General features: G+C 43.9%; 1 protein-coding gene and 1 long non-coding RNA gene across 2 annotated transcripts; one reads left to right on the top strand and one right to left on the bottom strand.

Moving 5' to 3' along the window:
- Positions 1-1,613: 1,613 nt before the first annotated feature.
- On the bottom strand, positions 1,614-5,329 carry LOC118287544 (bone morphogenetic protein 2-like). The gene is made up of 5 exons (XM_047327655.1): positions 4,838-5,329; positions 4,103-4,242; positions 3,752-3,868; positions 3,418-3,607; positions 1,614-2,229 (listed from the first exon to the last, which is right to left on the bottom strand). Exons 1-5 carry the CDS (start codon positions 5,217-5,219, stop codon positions 1,814-1,816), a joined length of 1,245 nt encoding a protein of 414 aa, XP_047183611.1. The 5' UTR covers positions 5,220-5,329; the 3' UTR covers positions 1,614-1,813.
- Positions 5,226-17,346, top strand: LOC118287545. Its single transcript, XR_004785678.2, has 3 exons — positions 5,226-5,332; positions 6,660-6,788; positions 16,807-17,346. It is a non-coding gene; the product is annotated as an uncharacterized LOC118287545 (long non-coding RNA).
- Positions 17,347-17,805: the final 459 nt, after the last annotated feature.

Genomic DNA, 17,805 nt, shown 5'->3' with positions numbered 1-17,805 from the left:
AAATAAATTAAAAACAGTAAAGCCCCTTTCACACTGGCCAAAAACACTTTTAAACCCGCTAACACCCGGCGTTTTCTTCAGTGTGAAAACGTTTAATCCACATTCAGCCACGGGTCAAATGACTCTGCAATAGACCCGGGTATTAATCGGCTTCACCTCCGATCGACATTGATGTGAACGTCACACCCGCTAATTTGCGCGATGACGAGGCAACGAAGGCTCGACTCCTCCGTCGGTAACAGCTGTTACCTCACCAGCTGTAGTAAAGAGACCTCGCGTGTAGCTAGCTCGCTTAGCCTAGCTTTGGCTCGTTGGTGGTAACAACTGACACAATCCAGATCATCGATGAGGTTCAGAACGGGGCACTTTATTTCATCCCTTCGGCGGACACACGAGGTCTCATCAGGCGGTCTGTCATGACACAGTGGCCATAAACTGTCGCTAACATGGATGATGTGCGGAGCCCGTTCTCCTTGTGGCTGCAGCTACGTACACAACAGCAGCGCCAAGCTGCTGCTGCTGCTAATACTTCTTCTTCTTCTCTCATACACACACACTTCAAAACCCATAGTGCCGCCTACTTAAAGGACCAGGCTCGGCTCGTAACACTGCGCTGAGTTTGTAAACTTTGAAAGAGTGCCAGTGACAAGTAACAGATAGAAGGTAACGTTGACCACCGACTCACTGGCTACCATGCTTCCTGTTGCTTACTACACTGTTCTTCTTCGTTGTTTTACGGCGCGCGCCGCTCTCTACCGCCACCTATGGCCGCCACCTGTCACTACACGACCATCAGACCCCGGTCAGCTCGCAGTGTGAAAGTGACCAATTGCCGATTAAACGCGGATCGACACGGTAATTTTGCTGTGAAAGAGGTATAAGTATAGTTTATATCTATGTTAACACTGTTTAGGTTCTAAAAAATAGTTTACATCCTCACAAGCTTATTACATTGTCATAAATCCAGTAAAATGAAGATGCTGATTCTTGATAGCACACTGCCTCTTCGCATTTGTGTTTTGAAAATGGTGAAAACAATCTCCAACACTGATTAAAATAATTACTCATTACAATTACCTATTAAAGGGGATTGTTGCAAATGATGTAAACAAAATATTCAGATGTGAAGCTTCATCAATTAATCAACTGATGACTGGTAATAGTCTTAAAATAAACTGAATATTTTGGGGTTTGTGGGATATTGGATGGACAAAACAAGACAATTGATAGGCATTCTTCACCATTTTATCATACTTTAAAGACCAAACAATAAATTGTTTGAAATATATATAGTGATCCACAGTTTAATCCATAATGAAAGTATAATTTTGTTGCAGTCCAATTGAGATGCAATCAAATACAAATACTGACACCCCAGCTGGTTGAAAAAAAACTGAGATAGTTGTCCAAATCAACTTCCTGGGACCTGATACCTGGAAGTGGGTATACATGGAGACCCAAGTTGAAAAAAATTAAATAAGTCGCCCCTCCAACCTAAAGTAACTAGTAAAATACTACCACATGATAAAAAAAACCAAAAAACGAATCTCAACAAAGGATCATTAAACACTTTGTTTTCAACTGTATACATAGAATGAATTTTTGCATCCTATTATTAAAATGTTCTGGAATTCATAGACCAAACTGGAAAAAGACTAATTAATAGTTGGGGGATAGTTGTTTTATTTCTCAAAAATAATACAATATTTTAACATATGCACAAAAATAGTGTTTTCATTAACTCAAGCAAACCACCACCCCAATCGTCCCCGTGCCGCATCGTCCTGGTGTTAGAGAGAGTGGCGCGGCCCACTCAGTGACAGCCGCAGCTTAATGCCACCATGTCATCATACTGCTTCAGCACCACGTTCTCCTCGTCATCGAAATATAGCAAACTGATGGACTGGAGTCTGTCAGGCACGCAGCAGGGCGCTCCCACCTCGTCGCCAGAGAGCTTGAGCGCGTGCATGATGGAGCGAACCGTGGCGTGGTTGGTCGCCCTGAGGCTGCCGCCCAGCGGGAATGGACAGGAGCCTTTGCAGTGGTAGGCGTTGTAACCCCGGGGAGAGATGATCCAGCCCGACCAGCCGATCTCCTCGAAGTCAACGAAGAGGGGAACCCGCTGGCAGGGCTGCGGGAGGCCGTGGGGCGAGGAGCCTGGGGATGAGCGTCGCCTTCTGCTGCGGTGGTCGTGGTGCTCCGGTGCCGCCGCTGCAGGTTGAGCTTGTCCTATGGGAAAGAGGAGGATGATCACATTAGGCTAGAATGGTGTCATAACTAAAAAGGTATTTCATTGTGGGGATTTTTGGACGGGATCTGAAATGTTCACAGCGCGGATTAATAGCTCAGTTCAAACTAAATGTCAACTTTAAAAGCTTCTACAATGTAGCTAAGAAAAAGGTTCTTAAATTGTGTCAGTCCTGTGACATGATAGCGATTAGTCTGATGAGATCACACATTTGATGGATGCAGGAAAAAACTGGATCCCTTATACTCCTCTGAGTGACACAAAATCAGTACGAAATCAACAATCTACAGGTTATAATCCAATCCTTACACCACCGCATACGGTACAGTTCAATGCAAAGATTTCTCTCCACTTCCACTCTTTTTGAATGAATTTAGTGAAAAATCACAATAATTTAAGTAATAATAATTTAGATTTAAAAGCAAAATTGAAAGGTTACATAAAAAAAGCTTTGTACTATATCTTGACCAACACTGTAATTTCGTTATTGACATTTTGGAGTTTAGATTTTTTTTTCTTTAAATTATGACTTGGTGTACAGAAATGCACAAAATGAATATGAATATTTTCAGTGCCGTCTGAAGGAAAAACTTATACTTATACTTAAACTAGCTCAATATTTCTGTAATGCCATTTCTTGTTTCGGTACTCAACTTTCTCCAACATATACATTACAATACCTGAGACTATATGAGTTAATTGTAGTCCAGTGATGTAACTCCATCAGCCATGACGTGTACACTACTGTACATACATAAGTACAGCTACGTATAATATACAATACATATATTACTATGCACAGTTAATGTTAGAGAGTAGTGTTACATGTGATAACAGATAAAATGCATGTAATGTACGGACACTATGGAATATAATTGAAATAGAAGAGATAACATGAAATAGCATATCATTTTAAAATGTAATACTAACAATCTAGTGCAATCTTTTAGTGATGCTCGTGCAGTTACAGTAAAGATGTATAGTATAAACATGGACAAGCTGCAGGCGAGTTCTGCTGCAGTCAGCCTCAACCGCTGCGATGTTCAGTTGGAGTAAACTGTAACGAGTGAGCTACTGTGAAATGAAATGTAAAACACGTGGTAAATGACCCCTCCCGTGTCCGAAACCCTTTACACTAACACACACCCAGACCACTGCCACCACCTTACCCAGATATGACTGGTTCGACGCTCCGATCCGCCCGTCATCTGAGAATATGACAAGGTAGGAGTTTGTCTCCGCCTGCTCTCCGTTCTGCTTTGCTGAGGCCACCGCTGACTCCATCCAATTGCCAGAGGGAAGGGTGGTCACCACCAGGATGCCGTTGTTCTCCTGGCTGTTGCGGATCCACTTGGAGACCTGTCATCCACGGCAACATTGAATCGGTTAAACGTGGTCAGTTGAGAACAAATGTCCTAATCCAATCAAACTGAGAGATGGTGGGGAAACTGTAAAAAGAGCTCTTCGCACAAAAAGAACCAATGAAGCAAAAGAGCTTCTTACTATTTGAGTTAGGTTGAAGACCTCCCATCCCTGAGTGTAGAGAGGCACCAGTCTGGATGTAATGAGGTTTCCTCTCCAAGGCTTGACGCGGCTGTCCAGCACCTCGTACAGATCCACCTGGAGAGTCAAAACACACCACTGTCACTTCACAAAGCCGTGTCCGTCAAGACTTCCAAACCTCAGCTAAAGGTTATCAATACATCTGCATTAAAGCATGTTAACTGTTCCTGTTTGTGACACATGAGTCACCAAGCTACACATGCTTCCTCGGTCAGGCGATGTTTGTATTTTTTGCTCTAGAGGGCCAAATTTAGGACAATATACAAAGATAGACACAATGAGGCTTTTTACCTTATAGAAGTGAGGCCCATAAGACTTCCCGAGGTAAAACTTCTGTTTCTTTCTGAACCAGCGGAACTCCGCTTTGATCATCCTCTCCTCTTTGCCGAACGACGACAGGTTGAAGAAGTGAAACCTCTCTCCAGCGCGACCTGCAGAAGGGGGAAATATCAAGCAGGCATTTAGTGAAGCTATAAAATGATTAGAGCTGAGACAGTTAGTAATCGATTACTAAATTAATCGCCAACTATTTTGATAATCAATCAATTGGTTCAAGTAGTTTTTATGGGGAAAAAGTCAAAATTCACTTTCAATTTCAGCTTCTTAAATGTAAATATGTTCTGGTTTCTTGGCTCATCTATGACAGTATACCAAATATCCCGTGTGTATGATCACGGGACATTTTTCACCATTTTATGACATCTCATGGACAAAACAACTAATCGATTAATCGATAAAATAATCGACAGATTAATGATAATGAACGTAATCGTTAGTTGCAGCGCTGAAGATGATACGTTCTCAAAGAAAAGTCTTCACGATTCCCTGTTGAACACATACACATGGCTGTGCGTAATTGCGCGCGTGGATAACTTTTACGCATTGCAATCAACATATTTCCGCGCAATGGGCAAAAAATTACACTTGAGCCCAGTGAATAGATTTTCTCTAAACTTCTCACAAACACAACAGAATCCCACGCGTAAAATGCAGTCGCCGTTTTTTTTAAAATTTGTACGTCCTCACCTTTATCCTCAAAGCTCCGCACTACGTTTCCTTGCAGGATGTCCTTCTGACTTCTCGGGGTCCCGTCCGCGACGGACACCGCGTTAAAAAGATCCAACATGAACTGCGGCGCCTTCTTGTGGGGAGCCGCCGCCGCCGGACCTCGGAGCTGGAGCAGCGGGTCCAGGTGCTCGCCGCCCGCGGCCCGCCGCCCCGCCGCCCCCCCTCCTCGTCCGCCCCGCGGGATGGCGAGCAGGGCGACGCATCTGAGCTGGAGGGCGACGACGACGACGGGCCAGAGGCGCACAGCTCCTGCTGACATTGCAGCGAGAGGGGACTGAGGTCCACACCTGTGCGGACGGCTGGGTGATAAAGGGCGACCCCCGCTTGCCTTTGGTGACATGGCTGCCCCGTGTGTTCAGCTAACACCGGGAGATGATTGGGTGGTGATTGATGGCGGGTGGCGAAGAATAGCACAAAGGAAAGGTGAAAGTGACCCGAGAGTCAGCTGTTAAGGTAACAATAAATAAATGACTATTTTACCCTTAATTTGTATGTCCAGGTTAGGGGGGGGGGGGGGGGGGGGGGGGGGGGGGGGGGTGGCATGTGGCCCATCGCCAAACAGACTTTTATCAGAACACAGAGGCATGTTTGCAGAGATATGGAAAGCTAGTATTTGCAAGATCATTTATAAAAGTGATAAACCCCTCCGACAGGGGTAACGATGGAAACTGAAATCCAGAAATAATGTTTTCAAATAACTCCTTTACAGACCCTCTGTTGGATGATTAAAAACGTGGCAGTAACCGTGTTGTTTGAGATATTCAGAATGTATCTTTTAGTCGTGGACGAGGCTCGTGCCCCCCCCGCGACTGTCGTTTTTACAACAGGGGCCCAGCCCGTAACAAAGTTAGCCCATTACGATGTTTTGTCGCCGCTGGTGTTTCTCGGGCCACTTGTCCGTTATCAGCACGACGCCAGTCGCGGGAGAGCAAACGAACAGCGGAGCCGTGACGCAAGTGAAGGCGCGTTTTTCTAAAGCCGCCGTTAATGCGCACATTTCCACTAAAAACGCGGGGCCGGTCACCGTGTCCCTCCATCCTTCCATCCCCTCCCTCCGTTACGCTTGTTTGAACAGTGACTCACAGCTGCCACCGAAATCGGCGTGACGTGTTTATTCCCCCCCCCCCCGTTATTATTTCTCCCGGATGATCTACAGTCAGTCACACCGAACAACAGGGATCAAATTCCCAAGATCATCATGATGATCAATGGTAACACCCCCCCCCCTCGCTGTTAATCAAATTCATGGCGATCACACAGGAATGATGATCCCCTCATTTAGGGGCCATTACTCAGGTTTAAGGCCCCCCCATCTCTTGTATCACTTAGTAGCCTCACCGGCAGATAAGCCTCAGGATAGATTATAGCTATAAAGACTGTAAACACTGTAGGATAGGATGCCAAATGATGATTGGATTTAATGAAAGGGAAGTAGAATTTTTTTTTCTTTTTCAGAAAGAAATCTTCCTCTCCTTTGATGTCGTGTTTCATATTTTTCGGGGCGGCTAAACTTTTATCAACTACACTGATGCCGCGGAAGCTGTGACCTAATTCGACTGTAGCTCCTGTGACTGAGGCCCAATGACTCACACTAAAGACCCTGAGACACATGTCCCCCTCTTGACACTTGTTCCTCTGCACGTGTGTGTGTGTGTGTGTGTGTGTGAGAGGGGGGGGGGGGGTTCTGTGTCCAACCTCTTGGCACGTCAACGTATACGTGACACAGCTGGATGGTGTGGGATGTCCTCCAATGTTTACACTGACCATGTGCTGATCCCAGATAGACATAAAGGGAAGCCCTCTGACGTGGATGTGTGTCGAGCCCCGCAACGGCTGAGGACAGACCACCACGTGCCAGATGTGGCTTTTTCTACACCGACCTCTGCAAGGAAGCTGGAAATCATCAATTGTAGGTTTTATAGAGGATGGATAAGAAAACGTGCAATGTGCAATCTGTTAAATAAGCCGAGAATTTGGAATTGGAATTTACCAATATCTGTCCTCATCTTCGTGGCAATCGGTTCACTACTCGCGGGGACATTTCAGTTGAAACCAAAAATGTCACCTCATGTCATGGAAGCATGAGAGTAAGTGGGATCTGTCCTCTGAGGACCATGAATATCTGCATTGAATGTCACGCTAATCCATCTGGTAGTTGTTGAGCTATTTCAGTCTGGGCCAAAGTGTCGGCCTGATCAAGAGACAAGGGATTCGCCACAGCTAGAGTCACGCCATCAGCTTGGTTAGAAATATTAACAAAGAGGACTCAAGTGGGATCACTAATGGGGAGCATCGAGAGTTGGGGGAAAGTGGCAATCTCACGAAAGTGGCGCAACACTTTCACTCTCGTCAGATCAGTAACATATCGAGGACCCAAAATCAAGGTGCTGCAAATTAATGCAGAAAGGGTATTGGCTGCTGAACAGAAGGGCCAGATTATTTGAAAACATATTTTGATTCCCACAGAGATTTACATTGTCCAGCTACTGTCTTCATTAAAGCCCCAGTGGCGACTTACACGGAGGTCGGGTCCCCCTAATGTTACTACATGTAACTCAAAAACATTGGTTCTTTGCTGCAGGTGATTAAACATATATGAACACACAATTGTGGACGATACATTCCCGATACATACAAGCAGAACTGTATGGTTATGCTGTTCGAGCCAATTTTGTCTTACTCGTCTTACTTGCCCACCTTGCTTGTTATGTTATGGATGAATGTGGAGCATGAAACCAGAGAGCGGGTGGTTCAAGACTTTTACTCCCACTTCATTTATCCATTTATATCACTTAGCAGCAGATAAAACAAAAGAGGCTTGGGGCAGACATTTTGACTCGTCTTCGCGGACAAAGGGGGGAATCTGGCCAGCAGCTCTTCCAACTGCGACCTGTCCAAATCACAACATACATTATCTGCAACACTCGTCACATCCACACACACACATTCACACACCGCTCTGACAATTCGCCTACACTTAGATTTGTGCCAGAGCCTCGGCGCTGCTCTGCCAGGTCTCCAGCAGACTGGAGACGAAAGTCTGCACATCTTCTGCTTCCTATTAACTGCTCATCGCTTAACTCTGTTTTTTCCCGTGCAGCTGGGTGGGAGCAGTGCTCTCAGCTGGACAGCAGATGGGGCCATCGACCTATATATTTCAGGCTCACTTGTAACCCTTTCCTCGTGAAAAAACCCTCATGCGTGCATTATCTGTGGCTGTCATCTTTTGATCTGCAGCTATTAGGATCCAATGTTCTTGGACGGCCACAGACTCTTACATAAAGTCGCATTGCATGAACTCATAAATGCATGGCACCGTAAAGGCTCAAAGCAAGGTTTGTGTGTCGAAAATGGTGCATGTGTTTTCACCCGACAAAGACCAAAAAGTGATGACAAAAGTAACATTAGGAACGAACTGCAATTTACCTATGAGTCAATTTATTCATGTTCATCGCATGATTGAATATTTGTCCTCCAAAGGCCATTCAAACGCCTCCAGTTATTGAACCATCAGGACTTTCACAGAGGGTTTCCTCTTCGTGCGCGGTGGATGCTGCACAAGCCCCCGGCGCGCTGTTGTCGTCGTCGACGACGACTCTTTCACCCACGGCCGCCCTGGCTCCACATCTGACGAGTGTGTCCATGTGTTAATGACTTCACCTTGTGCTAAATACCTCTACTGAGGCAATTAGAGACACATGGAAGGCATTGGCCTCAAGTGCTGGCCACTGCTGCGACTCCGTTTGAATGAATAATGAAGAGGAATACAATCACGGGCAAAAGTGGAAACACATGACAAGGGTGTCGGAGTGAGCCACAGTGTAATGTGATTTAAAAGAAGAAGAAAAAAAGGATCTCTATCGCCTCTGAACACAAACAGGGTCAGCCGCCCTTTGAGTGCATGAAATGTCCATTTTAACCAAGAGGTAAATACTCAGTGAAAGTCAATCACAATGCCCAGATTTGAGAGTTGGGGGGAAGACGAGAGTGCCGTTTCACTGTCCAATTTTTTGTTTTGTTTATTTTTGCACTAGTTAGTTACACAATTGATAATTCAATAGCTATGAAAGACGAGGAAAACTCATTTTCTAATTCTTTTCCTGTCTACTTCTAAGTCTGGCACCGACGCCCTAGCCCCATCGTGCAAATATTATAAGCAACATAAATCATAATCAGGATCTGGATAATGCTGTCCTCGGCAGATGTGTGTTAGTCAGCGAGTCTGTGGTAGGTTTAATAATAGAAAGGCTATGACGATTATCAATTAGGATATACCCTGAAATGAACACGATGCCATCGATGTCCCAAGGCGAGCAAATCCACACATTAAAGGGCCCATATTGTCAAAATTGAGATTTCCTGGCTTTTTTTTTCATAATAAATAAGGTCTAGGGGCTTTGTAAGTAGCGTAAAAGTGTCAAAAACCATCAATTAACAGACAACTACACACAACCTGCATTCAGCAGCTGCTCTTTTTTTTACACTGCCCCAGGCCTTCCGTACAAATGTGATGTCATAGCGACGCAGTCACTGCCTTCAGCCCCGCCCCCAGCGCTCCCCCGTCATTCCGTTGCTGAGCGATCAACCGCACGAGAAAAAATCCGGAAGCTAAATCGTTGCACAGGCTTCCTAGAGACCAGAACTAACTCTGAATTATTTTATCCTTTGCAAAATTCATCGGTAACCGGCCGCTGCGAGAGAGCCACCATCAGAGCCCCATAATGCATAAAAGCAGCGGTTAGTTGTAGTTATACAACAGCGAGCAGCAGTGAACGATGCGTGTTGTTCTGCAGAGGTGTGGCATCTGTTCAAATCCTCTCCAGACCATCACGCTGCAAAAAGATTCACACTGGCGTCCTCTCTCTATGGATTCAAAAAGACCACAGAAAATAACATAGGACCCAAAAGAAAAAATGAAACAAGCATATCTTTTTTTTTAATGCTATTCAGCTGAACAGCTTGACTGGCAGTTATTTTATGAAGCCCCCCCCCAAAAAAAGAATTAAAATAAATATTACATTATAAAACATGAACAGGACAGAAAAAAAAAAAAGAGTAAATTATTAACATCTGTTCCTCTGGACAGAAATGACCAGACATGTCTGAGCTGTGGAGGAATTAAAGAAACTCCTGCACACATGAACAATAAGCTGAATACTGTTCAGAATCATACAGGGATATGAACAATCAGGTTATGTTCTATATCATGTCCCGGGACATGATTAAAAATCAGGATAACACATAGCAGGTACAGTGCCAGCATGCCAGAACAGATGCAATAAAAAATGGGTCCCTGGGTGTCATGTTGTGTTATGAATATTCCCCTGAGTAAAAAGTTATGACAAACATGGTTCTGAAAGATGAAATTATCCTGCAGTTTGAAAAAAAAAAAAATCAGAACAAAAGAAGAATCACTGGAATCGTTTTCATTTCAACCCGAGAGACGCCACACGGGGAAACACGTTGTTACCTTGATATTTTCACACAAAGAAAATCTAAACTTTGGGAAACATTTCTACGCAATACCCCTAAATTAACTTTTAAGTCTTTTGGAACCACTTTTGCTGAGTCAAAAACCTATAGACTACGCTGCTGATATTCATACACATATATGACTTTCCTCAAAGTCACCGAGCATATCCCTCATCTGTGTGCAGACTCATTTGTGATACAGCCTCTCAACTTGTCATCCTCCTCGGGGGGGTTGGAGTGACTCACTGATATTGATAAGTACGTTTAATAAGTTCCCCTTAAGCTTGACTTATACAGTCACACCCGGAACTTCCTTGCGCTGTCCTGAGCGATCTGTGCTCAGATCTAGTTGTTTTCATTATGCAGAGTTTTTTTCCCCCCTTCAGCTCCTCAGCCACCTCCTGAATTCCCTCCAGGACATCCTTTCTGTAGCTCAGCGATTGTCATGAATTCTTTTCCCAACTGTTCAACAGTTATTTCTCTGTTATTGTCCTAGTCACATTGGCTGTAGTCATAGCTACACTTCGCCTACACCAAGCGCTAGAGAACCCCCAAGTGTTACCATTTCGGCAGCTGCAAACAAAGCTGCAGCTATCCCTATACGATACCGCCCCAAGGGCTCTGGTTGGGTCTTTTTGCATCTCTGTTACCTCTTTAGATATCTCCCCAAGGCTGTTTGCAGTTTCCTGCATTCATTCTTCTTTGTCTTCGTGCAGTTTCACAGCTCACTTCATTTGTCTGTTTAGGAGAAAAAATGACGCTATGCCATCTGACCACTCCTCTGCTGCTTGGAACCATTTTCAGAAGGAGCTCAGTCAACTGAAGTTGCGTAAATTTGGAGTCTGTTCCAAAGGTAAACTCGGTGACTTCAGGGGAAAGAGGTCGGAGTTTCAGTGCACTCTGCGTTCTGTGTTGCCTTTCACGGTCACTGGCTGAAGTCAATTACAGTTTCATCAAGGTACAACAACTCCACCTTTTTGGTATAAAACGTAGCACAATTCAACATCGAGCACAGACAACAGCTGTGAGCTGAGATAACTTGTCGGGATAGCGATGCAACACTGCGATCACTGCATTTGGCGTCTGAAGCACTTAAGTCATAAGACGGCTTCCACGGCGTTCTACTTCCTGCCTGGGGTCTAAGTTTCAAAGTCTATTCCTCCTGCTCACAATACATCTAATTCCATTCTAATGTGCTCGACCAAGTGCACACTGATTATCTTTTTGGTGCAAACCGCATATGTCAAGATCTGGAATGCATTTGAGGGTGTACGTGAACAGTTGGTTCTTGTAGTCAACGTATTGGATTTGGGTGAAAAAAGAGCTGAGAGGGTTTCACATTGAGTTTTGACACTAAACCATCTCATTCCTCAAGATCACAGAGACTATTGCTTCCAAATCACTTAAAACTACATTTGACTTCACTCCACAATCCAGTATTTGAGACTACAGGCGCTAGGGACACTTTGAGTCGGATAAAGTAAAGATACGTGATTTGTCCCATTGTGGCAGTACTATGAAGAGCAATATCCTGTAAGACATGTACAATTTCGTTGTCTGCTCCGTTATCCTGCACATTTCCCTTTCACCTTTTCTTAATTTACTCCCTTTAAGATCAACGCAGACATGAAACTTTCTCGAAAAATCCTCTGCTCAAAATGTAAGTTTTGCAGTAAGGTGAAGCTTAAAATAAGAGGGTTTAAAGAGAGACAAGCTTAAAAGCACCACTTGGAGAAATGACAGACATCGATTAGGGGTGACAGTAAAGGGAGACAGAGACGGAGAGAAACCACAGAGCGAGACATAGGAAACTGAAGATTTGCATTAGAGCAGACAGGTTACCGTAAGCCTCCATCGCCATACTTCAGACAGGAGAGTTAGATTAATAGTCACCAGATACATTAGGATGATGAGAGGATATCCTCCCCAGCCCCAAATAGAGCAGATGGGAGTAGAAATGTATGTGCTGGTCAGGCATAGGAGACTTTGAGAGGACGTCTCGCCTCATTTTTACCATGAATGAAGAATTGGCTCACATTTACATGTATAATTTTCATGATGGAAATCAAGTAAATGCACTGTAAGTGTGCATGACACCTGTATACAGGTGCATGAGTGTGGACATCAATGTTATTATTATAAACCGAAAAAGACGAAAACCTAAATCATCACTGTTTTTGCAAATAAGAAGTAGGAAAATATTGAATATTTTCAGTGATCAAGGGCATTTTCACAACTATTGATAGTTTTCTCCGAATAATTTAACGGGATTGCTAAATAAGAGCATTTTCCACTTTTGTTCGGCTTCATCCACAGACTGTATATAAAAATGGACGTAGTCCGCCTGGTTCGGAAAGTGGCTACAAACTACATTCTCTGCAATCACCAGCAGAGGGCGACTCACTGGTTGTTAAAAAGAAGTCAGTGTCTATAGAAGTCAATGAGAAAATGAATCTACTTCTCACTTGATTTATAACGTCAGTAAAATAAACTCAATGGCTAGTTTCAAGTCTTCTCCAACAGCACCGTGTTAACTTCACAGATTATGGTCCAGTTAGAGTAAAATAGACGATAAAGCGCGGTACACGTTGGGCCCTGGATCCAGTGTGATTGACAGCTGGTGCCGTCCAATAGGTGCAGTAGGTGGACCTGCCGTAGACGAGCTCTCAGTCAGGCCACACCCCCTGGGCTCCTCCAATTACTTCTGGTTTCAAAAACCAAGATGGCGCCGGCCAAAATGCTAAAGTCGAGGCTTCAAGACGGCAGTTCACGAACCAAGGGGTAACGTCGTGGTGGGTTGCCACATGGTGACGTCACTGCAAACCAAATGAAAACTTATAAGACACTTATTCGTCAGCTGAGTCTGCGGCGGAGGCAAGAAAGTTAATACACGAAGAAGGTCCTGTGTTCTGGACGAGTGCAAACGATGTCACAATTTGACATGGAGCTGCTGCTACTAGCTGCTGCATCCCAGAAAGCAAAGCCCTGCAGCAGAGGAGCAGTTTCGCTCAAACACTTGGAGCAAGTCAGACCGAGGTCCGGATGAAGGTGGTATCAATGTTCTCGTATAGCTCTTGCAAGATGTTTCATCAAAATGTCATACTGCAAGATGCACTGGCAATATTGCACAAGAAATACAGAAGTAGAGGAGGCTGAAGCTATAAGTTCTCACTCCCTCCAAATCCCATTATTTTTTTCTGTTTTTGCAGTAGGGAGTTTGCTTCCAGTATCTGACTTCAATCTTTCATCTCGTTCAAATCTGAGCTCTAATTTGGAGAAACATAGAGGACATTTAGTCTTGGCTCAAACTCCAGAGGCAGTGGTATTATATGTGGCCGCAGACCAGTTGTGTTTTTTTTTTGGTGTTTTTTTTTCTCAATTCTTACATTGAACTTCCCCCCGTGATCCGCATGGCAACCTCACATCTCTGTCATTAAGTGGGGCCAGACGCTACTTCATCTGGCGAATTATTGCGGTTCAGATAATGGAAGCTGCCTCATAACATTTACCTGTTCCAAATTACGCTGTTTGTTATCGTGGTCGGCCACCTGCAATGGTTGTGTACATGTGTCCGTGAGCAAGTTTTGCTGAGAAATACGTTCATGTTTGATCGCACAAGTGCTTCTACCTCTGTGACTGTTCTAGCTGCAGTGAGTGTGCGTGTGTGTGTGTGTGTGTGTATGTGTGTGTGTGTGTGTGTGTGTGTGTGTGTGTATGTATGTGCGCATGCTTTTTTAAGAGGTAGACCTGAGAGTTCTTTGTCTTTTATTTCATTTTTTTTACAGTTTTGTTGCTAGGCTCTCATCAATTTGGATATTTTTTGTTTGTCTTTCTTGATTCCCATTTGAAACATGGGCAATGCCCATTACATGTAATACTTCCTGTTTGTCAGAACCCCCCAGAAATCGTCACGGTAAGACGGAAGAAGAAGCTCAACGTTTAAAAAACTCCGAAATGGAGGGACGGGGATGTGTTGAAGGGACGGGGAGCCGGGGGGAAATCTCTGCATTTCTCTCTCTCTCTTGCTGTTTTTTTTTTTATTGTGTGCCAGCATCCTGTGGCTCCTGTAGCTCCACTGAAGTAGATTGAAGTGGACTGGCCAAATAGACTGAAGTAGCCCAGTTGTTGTAGCTATGGCTCCAGCGGCTCCAGGGAGCCAGGCACGTGGAGTAGCAAAGGGTAATGTTTGTTTGTTAATGCCACATGGTCAGTTCCACTGTGTGTGTGTGTGTGTGTGTGTGTGTATGCTTGGATATTATACATGTATATGCACGTCTGTGTGTGTGTAAGCATGCGTGTGTGTCAAGTTTCCAGATGTAGGGAAGGTTTATGTTATTTAAATTGACTCATACATCATACTACCAGCCCATTATGACTGAGGTTTTGCTATCTGAACCACACATCTCCCGCTCCCCTTTTTTGGTCTTCTTTATTTGCATAAACTGGTCACTGGTTTGAAAAATTGTTGATCACAAATGATGCGAGGAAAAAGCGCAGCTATATGCCTATCTGCTCCAATTTGCTCTCTCCACTTTTTCTTTACCGCAATGCTCGAGTATCTGAAGATGTGATTTGGAGGAAAAACACGGGGGGGATCATTTCCATTTCTGTGTTACAGCTACAGCTCAAAATCGGACCAAAAAACCTTTAGGCTGGGGTATACTGTAGATCACCAACCCCAGTAGTGATTCACATTTATAGCCAGCAGTGTCAAATACAGTGACAAGCCACGTCTTAACAAAATCAGTTACTGCAGCTTCAAGGTATTAGTGACACCACTAAAGACGACTAGATTAAAAAGCATTTTAAAGTCTTTTCAGACTCCAAAACCCTGCGCAGCAGTTTGTTATGCCGTCAGGATTTTAGAACTCTGCACAAAAGCAATTATTTGAATCTTTTGTCGCTGAGATCAGGATTTCAAAAGCACCATTTACACTACGGTAACAAATTTTATCGCAAATGCGCTCTTGCACAGAGTCGACTGGCCAAGTGTTGCACTTCAGCACAAGCTGCACCTGCTTTTAACTACTTTGCTGGATGATCCGTGTTCAAACTCTGCTGCTCCATTTGAGTGGCTAAAGGGGGTCTGAACTTGAGAGCAAGAGTTATAAATAGTAATATACTACAAAAGAGGGCAACGGTAGCTTCTTTCCAAAGTTGACTTATGCCCCACTTGCGTATATACGTGAACCTCAATTCTTGTTTCCATTATCAGTTTTTAGGAAATCTGAACCGTAATAATGGGGGATTTGGTCCATATTTCACACTGGATGATGCGTTCGCACCAAACATGAGGCAAATGTTTGTGTTGCATTACTTTGCATGGGTTGGGTTTGCTGCATCATTTGTGCCTACTGGCCCAAGTCACGCGAATATTCGCAGGTTCTTCGGGAGAATCTCGATGCTAATTGGCTTTCTCCACATTGCATCAAGCAATTTAAAATATTTAAACTCCAGCGAGTGACGCGAAATTCGCATACTGGTGTCTTTGAATAAACTGTATGCAATCTCATTGTGCAAAAACATCTGCTTGGTGTTTGGTGTGAACGCAACGTTAGAGGATGTCGACTACTGCCTTTGCTACAACCATTCACGCAGATTTACATAACAGATAAATCGATATATCGGCGAGCAATTTTTTGAGCAATAAACAACTTCACACGAGGCTTTGGAAGGACAAGTTTGCCTCAGACTCGTCGGATGATCATTACCCGGTCGACAAATATGTCACAAACACCACATCGGTATTTGAAGCTTTTAAAAGTAAACCCTGCTACCTTTTCAAATGTTATGCCGCAGTTTGCTGAGGCTTTGGAGGAGCTGAACTTAAGTGCACACAGTGAGCACTTTGGGGAGCCTGGGAGTCTGGGGCATCAAATGCGCAGAGCTGCAGCGACTTTGACTGTTTGAAAACTCGATATTTCAGCAGCCACGAGGCAACAGAGACTGGCACTGATCAGCAACACTCGAAAAACCACACCGGTACATTTTTTGTTTTGTTTTGCATTAGCGCCAACAATTTTATTACATTGCACCTTTGGTGAGGTGGAGAATTCAAAGGGCTAATGCAAAGTAAATACTGAAGAAGTGCCTTAGAGGAATGTCAAAAGGCAAAGTAGCTGGACTGAGCTGTTGTATTTAGTACTGCACTTATGGTTTTCATCGGTCTTTGAAACAAGACATTGAGTTATGGAATATCAGGTTCAGGTGATTAAACACGTGTGAATTGATCACGTCTGTATTTGAAGACCTGGAAGTGCTGCTCATCCGTCGGGGGGTGTCCAGAGCTCAGTTGTTAACAGTGTCAACTTGTCCTCGGGCGAAAGCTTAGTGCACGACAGCATTCTTTGCGTGTCATCTTGAATAAAACTGTAATACATTAAGGGCACTGGTGGCGGGTGGATAAAGAAATCGTAGACGCTGATTTGTGGTCATTTTTTTCTGCTTTCCCACAGATGGTCCCGGACTGGGATTTGAGATGGGGAACCGGAGCAAGGTCTGTTGCTCCCGTCTGAGAGAAGAGCATATGGAATTCATCCACCACATACATCTATTTTTCATCATCACCCTCCTCTCCTTTCTCCGTTGTTGTGCTGAGTTTCTAATGGGACTCTGCGTTGACCGGTGGGCCATTTTTTACGCCAAATGCTCTGCACTCCCTCATCCTCATCTTTCCCTTCCATTTAGCAAGGTCTGGGAACGGCTCCTGTCTTTTTAAAGTGTCTTGAAACCATTCCAGGTCGTAGCTCAAAGAGGCAACTTCTTGAAAAATCAAGTTTTGGAATGCAGAAATCGTGTCAGTTATTAAACTCTTAGATGTAAAACTGGGTCAAAATTTTGTCCCAGTTGGTCTGTATCAATTTTCGCCATTGCATTTTCCAAGCATTCCTATGAAAATCTTGATCACTCACTTTATCTACCTATTCTACTTAATAAAATAACGTTATAGCTATAGTATTTTACACTGCTAACGTTGCTGTGGCTATGGTGTACTGGTGTCATAATAAAGTCGCTTGTAAGCCCAGTAGCAAATTTTAAGAACGGCTCTTTTTTTTTTAAGGATTTGATGAAATATAAACGTATTTATTGATTTGTAAATGACATAGTGTGCAGTTTTACAGGGCTTATCTGGACTGCTCCAGCTGAAGCGGACAAGGTTCCACTGATGATGTCAAGCACATAGCTTGTATATAAAGATGGACGACATGACATCTCCCAAAAGTGAAGCACATCATCCATCATGTGCAGATGGGATATGGATCAAACTGAGAAAAAAAATAAAAAAAATATTTTGGATAAGCTTGGTTTAGTTCAGCTAATTGATGCTATAAAAATGGAGAGAAACATTGCGATTGACCTGAGCCTGACTTGCGATTGGTCGATGCACGTGTAAATGGGACCTTGATACCGTGGCTCCACAACATGAGCAGACCCTGGCTCTAAAAGACGTCAAA

Source organism: Scophthalmus maximus, chromosome 16 (genome assembly GCF_022379125.1).
Source record: "Scophthalmus maximus strain ysfricsl-2021 chromosome 16, ASM2237912v1, whole genome shotgun sequence".
Classification (NCBI taxonomy): domain Eukaryota; kingdom Metazoa; phylum Chordata; class Actinopteri; order Pleuronectiformes; family Scophthalmidae; genus Scophthalmus; species Scophthalmus maximus.
The sequence above is the reverse complement of the archived record's forward strand: the minus strand, read 5'-3'. Positions and strand labels throughout refer to the sequence as shown.

What these genes read in the sequence shown, in the direction of transcription:
- LOC118287544 (XM_047327655.1), bottom strand. Translation starts at nt 5,219, where the DNA reads ATGTCACCAAAGGCAAGCGGGGGTCGCCCTTTATCACCCAGCCGTCCG. An exon ending in GCGGAGCTTTGAGGATAAAG is followed by an intron (nt 4,243 to 4,837) that starts GTGAGGACGTAC and finishes CCCCTTCTGCAG; the next exon opens with GTCGCGCTGGAGAGAGGTTT. An exon ending in TCTTCAACCTAACTCAAATA is followed by an intron (nt 3,608 to 3,751) that starts GTAAGAAGCTCT and finishes CGTGGATGACAG; the next exon opens with GTCTCCAAGTGGATCCGCAA.